This window comes from Chenopodium album, chromosome 12, assembly GCF_948465745.1.
Source record: "Chenopodium album chromosome 12, dcCheAlbu1.1, whole genome shotgun sequence".
NCBI classification, from domain to species: Eukaryota; Viridiplantae; Streptophyta; class Magnoliopsida; order Caryophyllales; family Amaranthaceae; genus Chenopodium; species Chenopodium album.
In genome coordinates this window covers 6,679,561-6,691,498 of record NC_137845.1, presented here as the reverse complement: position 1 = coordinate 6,691,498, position 11,938 = coordinate 6,679,561, and the positions used below count along the sequence as shown (strand labels likewise).

The following is an 11,938-nucleotide window of genomic DNA, read 5'->3' as shown; positions in this document are numbered from 1 at the left end:
ATATAAAGTACTTCGTAATACCATATGAAGAAGTCAACATAATACTTTTTTTTTTTTTTTTTTTTTTGAGAACCAAGGTTGGCCTAGTGGTTGGAGGCCCTCTTTCCACCCCTGTGAGAGGGGTTCGATTCTCACCCCAAATTGGATCTCTTATCTCCCCCCAACTTGCAAGGGAATTCTTCTTACCTTAAAAAAAAAAAAAAGTTTTTTTTATTTTTATTTTTTTTTAAATTCTACCTTTTTACTTTCAAGTTTGCAACAGACCCTCGTGACACGTTTTAAAGAAGTAATTAGTGAAGGTTAATTGATGAACAACTTTTAAACGTTATAGAATAGTTAAAATCTTTACTCAATCCATCCTCTTATTTGTGTCAAAGTTTTTTTTTGGATAATTTTGTCCATTTATCTTCTCTAATACGGAGTATAAGTATCTTACGTAAAACGCATATCAAAAGGTTTTATTACAAATATTTTGAAACTAATGGAGTACTACATAGTACATATGACTTTGGCTAATAACAATACATGCCATTTCTAATTAAAGAATATAGCAACACAAATTACTACTCGTGACGATTTTGGTTGAACTTAAGTATTGTTAGGCCTTATTCCTTTGAGTTTTTGGGCAGAACAGAGTAGAGTAGGACAGAGTAGAGCATGACAAAGCAGAGCAGAGCAAATTTCAGTAGAGCATAGCATAGCAGAGCAGGGCTAAGTTTCCACACACTGCATAGCAGAGCAAGGCTAATTTTAACAGAGCAGAGTAGATTAGATTTCAGTAGAGTAGAGCCGTGCAGAGCAGGGTAGTGCAGGGCGTAACAGAGCAGAGTAGATAAGATTTAAAGAACATGGCCTTATATTGTCAAAGCAACTACTTTGTACTACTCGAAATAGTAAATTAAGTATCAAAGTTGGTATCCAAGATTAGCAATCAATTCTTTACTATGAGTACATTGTTACCCTATTACTCTTTCCAAATTCAAAAAAACATTCCAAATACTAGTACTGCGTAATTTTGTATCAACGAATCTCATAATCTCATCTACATTAATTCTGTTTGAGGCTATCTCTTGTCCCTATAAGACACTGGCGGAGCTAGCGTGGGACAAGAGGGGACATCTGTCCCCCCACTTCCCAAAAAAAAATTAGTTTAAGTACAATATTTTGCGTAATATATATGGTAGCATGGGAGTTGGCGGAGTGGTCAAGGTGATATTCATGAGCTTGTTTCCAGAGATTAGAGTGCGATGCTTTCTTCAGTCATTTTACTTCCTTTTTTCTTCCTTTTTTTAAAGCCATTTCAAGAAATCTTTATTACAGTAGATAGTATTACTTTGATTTATTTTTTTAACAATTACTCCATTTACTTATTTGAATAATTGTAATTGTAGTTTCCCTTTTCTTTAAATTTTTTTTTTTTTATAAAATAGTATTACTTCAATTTATTTCTTAACAATTAATCCATTTACTTTTTTTTTTTTGAAACAACTCCGTTTACTAATTGTAGGTTTAATGTATAACATAGTATTATTTCAATTTATTTTTTAACAATTACGTCATATACGTATTTGAATCATTGTAATTGTAGTTTTGCATGAATATTATCCCAAATTACGATTGTAATGAGTAATTATGACAAATACTACATTTAAATAGTTATATTATTTATTGTTCGAAATTTTAAAAAAATAATGAACCCCTAATCAAATACGTTTATGGAGGAAATTTTGGTATATGATATTGATTTTTTGATAAGTACTTCGTATTTTATATTTTTGAATAATTGTAAAACATTAAATATTTTTAAAAAAATTTTACTCCAATATTTTTGTCAAACTAAGCAATGTTTATTTGTTCCCCCGATTTAAAATTCCTGGCTCCGCCACTATTACAAGACTACAACAAAGTAACGATAATAAGCTAAGATGCGCACATTTTGGAGTGATTCCGGAAAATACAGGGGATAGTGTCAAGGGCTCGAAAAATTCATCATCATCAATTCATCACATCCAAAATCTAGTTTTGAACAAAACCACTGCTCAACCTTCTTAACCAGTAATCCTCAATTTCTGCAAAAATGATACTGCAAACTCAATCTCTTGCTTCCCACATTATCCCTTCAAATTATCTCCCAACCCAGAAACTCAAATCATCTTCAAAACCCCTCAATTTTCTCTCTCCTAAATCTCGCAAGTTCCCCCTAAAATGCTCCTCCATTTCAGTAGCTTCAGACCCATCATCATCAACATCAACAACAACCCAAATCAAACCTTACCCAGCTGAAGTTTCAAGGACTATAATGGAGTTATCTTCATCTGGGACTCTTTCTACTTTGACCCATGATGGTTGGCCTCTTGGTATTGGTGTTCGTTTTACTGTTGATTCTGATGGTACCCCTATTTTGTGCACTAATCTCGCTAATCGACATTTTTCTATTGATAAAAGGTCTACTCTTCATGTTCAGGTTTGTCCTTCATTATTCAGATTCTGGTGTTTTTTTTGTTCTTGTTCAATTTTGAATTGTGGGTTTGCACTATGAGATGATTATTAGCTAAATTTAGATTGCTTGGTTCATGATTTTGTTTCTATTTATCCAAATGTCTATCTGATTAGAAAAAGTGATAGTTCTGTAAATTAATTGGTTTTATGGAATTTGATATTAGTACTTAGAATTACATGATCGAGGTGGGTTTCCTAATGTCTATCTGATTAGCAAAAGTGATAGTTCTGTAAATTAATTGCTTGGTTCATGATTTTGTTTCTATTTATCCAAATGTCTATCTGATTAGCACTATGAGATGATTATTAGCTGAATTTAGATTGCTTGGTTCATGATTTTGTTTCTATTTATCCAAATGTCTATCTGATTACCAGAATCGAGGCGGGTTTTCATTGTTTTTGTTAGAGATTTCATGGTTTAATGGTAGTTAGTTGAAGGTGATAAGTTTTTAATAGGATAAATAGAAGATTGGAAGCACCGAGAGGTTTGCTGTGTTGGTTGAATTTGGAGTTTAGGACTGCAATTTGATGTGTACTGCTGATTGACCTGCAAATGATGGAATCCAAAAGTTAATTTTGGTGCCGGGACTTTATGCAGTGTGGTTATTTGTTACTGTATTAGTTGACTTGGTGATCAGAGAATGAGTGGATGATGAGTTCTCATATGTATGCAGCTACCGCAATGTGGATTGAGGACACCACAGTGTACTATACAAGGTAGCTTGGATAAACCTGATGACAAAACGACAGTGAAGGTAAATTATAATTTTTGCCAAACCTCTTCCGTTTCACTGTTAAATTGAAGGAGACACCTATAACTTGCTTCATCCTGCAGAAGCTTCATTCAGTGTGGAAAAAGAGATTTGGGGAAGAGATTAATGAAGACCTATTGTATGTTGTCTCTGTGGACCGCATACTGCAGCTAGAAGATTTTCAGGAGGTGTGGTGGGTCATATTATTGTTGGTTGTACCTTTGTATCTTAATTTCCTTGGGACTGTAAATATTGTATAGTAAGCGCCAAGCGGAGTTTGATATGGAGTATTCATGTCATCATATGTGAATTTATAAGATGCATAACCTTTGCTCATTATGTTTGCAGGATGGTGTTTGGGTTACATCTTCTGATTATAAAAATGCATACCCAGATCCTCTAAGAGATATTGCAGAAAAGGTTGTAACTGAGATCAATGCAAACAACATGGAAGATGTGCTTCGCTTTTGCAGCATTTATGCAGATTTGCAATTCCAGGTATCTTCCTATTCCGTATGCTGGATCCTTGAGAGAACCACATAATTTGCATAGCAACATTTGTTTTCATGTGAAGTGAACCCTCTCTTCCCAAATTGTGAAAGAAGTGGAATGGTGGTCCTAGGAAAATACAAAACTTGTCTTTAATGTGCAATTATTCAGTTCCAAAGAACTTTTATACTTTGTTACTCACCCAAACAAGTAGCTTGTTCGGTGACTAACCATATAAGCTTATTTCTTGTTAAAGGGGTGAGATGACAATCATGACATACAAGAGTTACCTGTTCATGTGTCAAGGTTCTTACTTCTCAGTGGAGAGTGTTTTTCCTCTGACCATTTCATTTACTTGCACATAGTTCCCAAGCCATTTCATGCTATGGCCTCTGGTGACTTCTTTATGTGATTTACTTGGTATGTCAAAAAATTCCAAGCTAGTCTTTATTAGGCCATCCTAGTATCTCTTAAGTTATTACCACAAAAAATAACTCATTTCCATTTAAATATCTTCTCTCCCATTCTATAGTTATGTTTTAATGTGGCCCTGACATTCTTTAAGAGGTGCGAAGTTTACAAGTGAAATGAAGTACACCATTTGAACTCATAATTGGTTTACATATCTTTAGTTGGTTACTTGGGCACATGGATGCTAGGTTTTTGCGATTATATCTGTGTAATTGCAAGGATATTGGTTATTTTGCCTTTGCATGAAAATTCAATTTGTTTCTATTTATTGTTTAATAGTCTTTTGAATTATGCTTTAAAAGTACTTGAGTTCTGCTGCCTATAACAAAAGTATCCCAACAACAAAAGCTTGTGTATAATTTGTAACTTTGTATACTAAGTCCCAAGTATCTTGCATGAGGTCTTGAAAGGTGGCTGCTGTCCACAATCCTCAATCTTTATTCGTATGCCTCCAATGAGGCTTCTACATTGGATGCATAAGTGGAGGTATCAGATGTTGCTGTATCCAATACATACATAGATGGGTTGTTGTCATTAAATTATTGATAAAAAGTCCTCAATAAGCTATTCCCTTTTCAAGAGTTTATTGATCTCATGGTCTGTGTGCAACTGTTGTCTCCTTAGGTTTTGATTTGTCTTAAGAGGAGTGAGGACTGAGATTCGCTTTTGTTGGTTTAAAATGAACGATGTAACAGGAATCTTATCAGTTTTGACCTTTGGTACCGCGTACACCAGTGTGAATAGTGTCGGAGCAGAGGTAAAAGGTATGGGATACACAATTGTCTATCGGAATAGTATATCTGCAATTCTGTGTAGAGCCTTGTGATCGGTCTTGAATCTTCATATGTCCTAGTTCTGATAGGGAATGAGGACATGGAATCTGTGTGTGATTGGGGAGATGCCTATCTTATAATCTTTTTCATGCTTAAATCTTAATTACCTTGGCCAACTAAAGAAGATTTCTCCACCCAATTTTAACTGCGCTTAGTGGTGTTTTATATGCTTGGATGACAGCTTTTATGCTTGTGCTCATGTAAATCTCAACTCAACCTGATTGCTATCGTTCGGTCTCTCTAGCTGTCTGGTATGTCAAGGTGTGTGTCAAGTGTTTGTGCAAAATGATAGAGGGATAGGATATATCAGTATCAGCTGAATTTTTCTGTAGATGATTTTGGTATACAAAAATTTGTGTTTATCATTGTAGCTCTTAATAACTTCTCTTGGAACGATGGAGTGAACATGATTAGAGGGGTAGAAGTACCTTTGTCGTCACTCAGTAATGGATTTAAGTTTTGTGTCGTGTTGGTTTGATTATAATTGCTTTTCTGCAGGTATCAGAGGCAAAAATGGTGTGGGTTGATAGATTGGGTTTCGACACGCGTCTGTATTCACCTCCAAGTGGAATGTATGAGATTCGGATTCCATTCCCTAGGGAAGTGACTGATGAGAAGGGTGTGAAATCAACATTCAATGGGATGTCTCAAATCGCTTGGGAAGTAGAAAAAAATTACTATACCCTAGATTTTAAGAGAGTTAAACAAGTAAAGAAGATTGTGGTGGCAGGATCATAGAAGATGATGGATTTCATTGCTTATACTTGTCTCTTCTTCCCAGAGGCATGTGTCTCTTTGACAGGCCATTTTTTGAGGTGGAAATGTGGAATGCTAACCACTTCTGCAATTTGTTCCGGGTGCATTGTTGTCTTTGTTGGCCAATTAGATTACGAGCAAAACTAAAAGTGATAGACATTATTTATTAATAGCAGAGAGTATATTTCATATGCGGATTGGTAGTTATAGATTGTAATTGTATCATCTATTGTTGAATCATATTAATCCTGAATCTAAATTGGCAGCCAGATTTTGCATTTTGTGTATAGGTAAGAAGTTTTTATTGACATTGCGCGTTTTCTAAATTGTATATATTCATGGAAAAATTACGTGTGCGATACACTACAAATGAACCAGGTGAATTAGTGAGAGAGTAAAAGTTAGCAAAAACAGAGAGCATTTTTTTTTTTTTTTTTTCTAATACAACAAAAAAGCTAAATTAAGTAAAAATAATTTTTCTTATAAGTTTATGCACAGGTGGATGGCTTTTGAAATATATCAATCTAATATTGTTGTGTTCTTCGTTCTGTCGTCGACCTTATCAATAACAAAGCTCATTAAAGCATATACAGGCAAATGTGTTGTTTGTTAGCCAAGTGTAGTGTTTGTAACTAATTACCTAGATTGGTGTAATTTGTTTACAAAATATTATCGGTTGATTTTGCAAATTAATACTATTAATCGGAATGATTATTGGAAAAATTGTCAAAAATAATACAAACTTTTACCTGTCCGCTAAAACAAGTTGAATTTTCGATTTTTTCTGAATAATACAAGCTTTAGGGGGTTTCACTTTAAACGAGTCATTTTTCCTACAACCTAAATGACAGGTAAACTCTTTTTTTTTTTAATAAATTTTTTTAACAATTTGATTAACACATAATTAACCTTATACCATAATTAATTAACAATTAAAAAAAAAAACTCACTCCTCCTCCCCACCACCACTACACCACCCTACCCCCACCAGCAGCTTCACTTCTACACTTCCACCCTCTGCGACGCCATCCAGCCCCGCCCTATCGTCGCTAACTCAGCTGCCCTGCCTGTCGTCGCCCTCCTCTTCCCCCCAAACCACCATCACCAAACCCCCTCCCCCGAAATCCCTCTCCTTCCCCACGAAATCCCTCTCGCGACGAGGTTAATTGAATAGAAATTGGGGTTGCTTTTGGCTTTTGCGGACTGTGATTGATGGTGGAATTGTGGGTTGTCGCTGGTGCGGATTGAGGAGTAGCAGCGGTGGTACGGTTTGCACAGGGGCAAAGATGGTGGTTTGATGTGTGGCTGCGCTTTTTGTTGTGTAGCGGTGTGATTGATTTGTGTTGTTGGCGATTGTGACAGGGGAGTTGTAACACCCCAAATCTCCCTCTACGGAAATACCAGTATAATACTTATAATTATACCATAGAGATAGACTTAGGCATATTACCGCCGCGTGATTACGCAAGGCTACTCAACTTACTAACAAAACAATACTACTTTGCAGCGGAAACTTCAAAACTCTCCTTTATTAATAATAACTATGAATAGAAACCAATGTTATGAGTACTCAAAAATAGATACAAAGACCACGATTCCTTAACTTAGTGAAACCAAATCCCAGGACTCCAATGCATCAATTTATTCACTCCACCTGAAATAACACTGCTTACCATTACGGTAAACAGGGCGAACCAAAACAAATAAGAAGTACGGGTTAGCAAATATACTAAGTACGGTAAGTGCAAGATAATTAAATTCAATTTATTCGCAAACATGCTTTTGAAATCAATTCCAATAATTATTCCAATAATTCCAAACTCATGATTCAAAACCAATTCTCAATATTCAAATCCCAATAATCAATAAAACCAATTCGTATTATTTTAAAACCAATTAAACCAATTTAACCAATTCCTCTCCCAAGTGTGCACACCCCCCAAGCTAGTCTCCTTATGTTACAAGGCTATTCTTGAGGAAAGACCCGGTCATACAAAGTCCAAGGCCTTATCAAAATACCAAATCCGCATAGTGAGATTACTAACATGCTTATAAAGCATAAATAATAAATTTAATTCAATGATTAAATAAATCCTCTTTAAATCCAATAATTCCAACCTTTAATAATAATAATTCAAACTCCCCCTTTTTTTTTTATAAATCTAACAAGCTTTCAAAACCAATGTAACGCCCCGACCTCTAACTCGGGTATTAAGGTAGTCTAATTAGCAGCGGAATTAACCTAATTTGGTCGAGACGTCACTGCCGTAACTCCCACACGAGAGTTACAAGGCAACATTCATACCTTAATTCATAAAGTATAGAAATCTATTCAGTACAGGAATTAATCCTACTTCAATAATAGAAGATCTTATTTTAATAAAAACTTACTAATGTCTTACTTGCTAATTAAATTAATAAATCATTCTCTTAAAACTATAAATATCTAGTGAGCTTCTTAAGATAATTAAAATCCTCGCCACTACGTGTTCCCCTTTGTTCCAGCACTACCTAAAACAGAAAAACCTCAAACGGTGAGCCGAAGACTCAGTAACGTACTACTCTAGCAGCGTAACATCATTTCAATTCATTTTAGTTAATAAAACAGGGAGAGCAGAATATATTAAAACAGGTAATAAAACAACATTTCAGTAAGCCTTCGTTCATAACCTTTTTAATAAATCATTATAATCAATATACATATAACAGGGGTAGGACGTCTCCTACTAACAGGGGGAGCCAGTGCTCCATACATATCAGGGGGAGCCAGTGCTCCTAACAGGGGGAGCCAGTGCTCCATAACAGGAATGGGCCAGTGCCCTCAGGGGAGCTATTGCTCAATCATATCAGATTATATTTATATTCTCTTATAATTAATAGAAATCAAGAAATTTCCAGTCATTCAGAATGCTTTTATAAAATAGTATAACATCTTTATAAAATATTTACAGTGTATCGTAAAACTCATCATTACAGTATCCTTGTGATTCCTCAGAAAAATCATATATTTCAAGGAAAGATTTCAGACAAATCATAGTTATAATCCCGCAAATCATAAAATATATTAAAGACATAAATCACTTTCAGTTCAATCGTAACATCATACTTTAATAAACGTATTTCGAAGGGAATTGCGGGTACTAGCAATAGCCGTTACCTCGATTTACAGTCCGATAACCTTCCTGTTAGCTTTTATCTTATCGTTCTCACTGAGCTCCGAGGTCCGATTCCTATGGGCTTAAACAAAAACAAGGAGCTTGGCAAGATGGCAATCAAGCACGAAGCTATAAAAGGAGGGAGGAGAAGGTTGGCGGCAGCCAATAACTTGGTCACCTGGGGTAGGGAACGGTGAAGTTGATAGTGGTAGTGGTGATGGCATTGCCTTGGGCAAAAGGGAGTTTATGGAGTATATATATAGCTTGTTTGTTGTTAAAAACTTAAAAGAGAAGAAGTGAAATAATAGGATAGGATTTACGTAGTATGTGATTATCACAAAGATTGAGCAACAAATCATTGAGAAGCAAAATTTTGACTTCACCTCTTCAATACTTAGGCGTAAAGGAAGAAGGGAGTTAAGAGGTGCCTTTTGTCTTTTGTTCCATGGGGATAAGCTCTTAATTGGACTAAAATTAATAAATCAACTTTGATTGATTTGGGCATATAAAATTAAGCAACAAGTATAAGGCCTTCAATACTTAATCGTAAAGAAAAAGGGGCGGAAAGAGGTGGGTTTTGTCCTTTTGTATGAATAAGGGTATTTTGGTCATTTTATTTTCTCGCATAAAAATACATATTTTGATACAAATCTTTAAACATTTTACTGACCGGAAATAAGCTGTAAAATAATAATTTACTTTCCTTAAAATTAGCTTCTGAAATAATATAATATTAAAATAAAATTCAAAACTAAAACATTAGTTCTTGTTAATGTAGAGACAAAACCTTAATTAAGCTAATGAAATAAATATTAGAGTATAATAAATCAGGTTTTAAAATCTCGGGTATTACAACCAATCCTTTTTAACCATGAATAATAAATTAATTAATCAAAACATGTTATAAAAATCAATACTCCAATTTAATTATTAAAACCAATCTTTTAAACATACTTTTATTTCATAAACCATAATTCAAGTCAATTTAATTCAATCACCATAAAATCATTCAAACATGCTCATTCAAATCAATCTCTTTTTTTTTTCAAGGTATCTAACCACCTAACGTACCTTGATCCTTGCTTAGCCAAAAACACCTCAAAAGAACTCTCAAGAATCTTGATCGAACACACCCTACAAATAAATATAACCTTAATTAATATAAGGTTAACAAATAATCACAACAATGAAATTAAAAACCCCCAATTATATGTACATGAACCTTTTAAATTAATTTTCATAAACATCATTAAAAATCTAATTTATATAATTAAAACTACTCATAATAATTTTTATAAATCCCCCATAATAATAATAATAATAATAATTGAATAAAAGAAGAGAAAGAGAAAAGATAAGAAACCAAGGAAAAGAGAAGAATTGGATTTTCATTGGAAAAAATAGGCAAAACTTGCAGAGGCTATAACTCCTTTGATATAACTCCGAATTGGGTGATTCTTGAGCCTAACCTCAAGGATTTTTCGAGAGGAACAATCTTCTGTGAAACACCAATACCCCAAAAATGACCAGAAGTGCCCAAAAATTGGCTTCAAAGATAAATGGGATGATTTGTGTAAAAAGAGGAGAAGAAAAGAAGAGAATTGGTGTGAAGAATGCGAGAGGTATGGAGGGGTATTTATAGGCTAGCTCATGTAAGAATTATGGTAAGAGAACTTGGGAAGAATTATGGTAAGTAGGGTTTAAGGGATTACTTGGAGAAGTGAGTAAAGATTTAAGGAAAGTTTTGATATTGAAGAGATTGTGTATAATTGAATATGGAAGGTATGTTTGTCATGAAAAATATTAAGGAAATTGGAATTACTTGGGGAATAATTAAGAAGAATGAATGGAAAGGAAATATAATGATTGGATATTAAAAAGATGGAAATTTAGAATTAAGGAAAATAGAAGATTTTAAGGAGATAATTAAAAATACAAATTACCAAAATATTTTTCCCAAAATCTACATGGAATGGCCGAAATTTTTGAGCTTTCCTAAGCTCATATTTTCGGCCCTCCTATTTAGTACTTTAGGAAATTATTTTGCTAGTTTTAAGGAATTAAAATAATTGTGTAAATAATATTTATTGTAATAAATAATTAAATAATAAAATACCAAATATTCACCAAATAATTTAACTAATAAAAATCAGATTTTCTCTTAGGAAAATCCGAAATTTATTAGCCAAATAAATGGGATTTTCGGACTTATTAAAATAAAATATAGCTTTTGCCTTAATTAAAATATCCAAAATATATAAATAATCCGGTTTTTAAAATAGGATAAATGGATAATAAATCTTATCCAAAATAATAATTTGTTTTTAAAATACTTTTGGCGCCAAAATTCAAATATCGTTTTGGCTCCAAGATTTAAATAGTAAGTTAAATTACTAAAATACCCTTTTTAGAAAATAATAATTAATTAATTAATTAGGAAAATACGTATAAAAATACGGGGTATTACAGGAGTGATTGGTGGTTGGCGTGGTAGAGGTGTCGCTGACGATTGTGGTAGGGGATTGATTGGTGTTGTTGGCGATTGGTGGGGAGTGATTAGTGGTTGGCTATTGTGTGTTGTGGGCTGCTAATCTGCTATGTTGTTGCTGGGTTGTTGCGGCGGTGGCTGAGGGAAGGTGGAGATGGTGGGCTACTTGCGTAGGGACGCCGGGAAATAAGGTTACCGGCGCGAGGTGGGGGTTGAGGTGCCGGTAGGGGATCGCGCAAAGGGCACCGGGGAAGGATGATGGGCAGGAAGGGAAAGGGGTGGCTGTTAGGGAGGTTTTTTTTTTTTTTTTTTTTATTTTTTTATTAATAATCATAAAAATTTAAATTTTTACAAAATAAATACATTAAATAAATTTTTAAAAATCAAATTAAATTGACAAACCAATAAAACAATGACACGTGTCCCCTATACCTATTAATCAAGTCACCAACCGGTCATAACTTGTTTAAAGCAAATACCCCAAAAGTTTGTATT

The 11,938-nt window shown here is 34.1% G+C and overlaps 1 protein-coding gene across 1 annotated transcript; it reads left to right on the top strand.

The window, feature by feature from the left end:
* Positions 1 to 1,930: 1,930 nt before the first annotated feature.
* Positions 1,931 to 6,087, top strand: LOC145571808 (glutamyl-tRNA reductase-binding protein, chloroplastic-like). The gene is made up of 5 exons (XM_081630846.1): positions 1,931 to 2,464; positions 3,174 to 3,254; positions 3,335 to 3,439; positions 3,600 to 3,749; positions 5,543 to 6,087. Exons 1-5 carry the CDS (start codon positions 2,078 to 2,080, stop codon positions 5,780 to 5,782), a joined length of 963 nt encoding a protein of 320 aa, XP_081486972.1. The 5' UTR covers positions 1,931 to 2,077; the 3' UTR covers positions 5,783 to 6,087.
* The last annotated feature ends 5,851 nt before the right edge of the window (positions 6,088 to 11,938 follow it).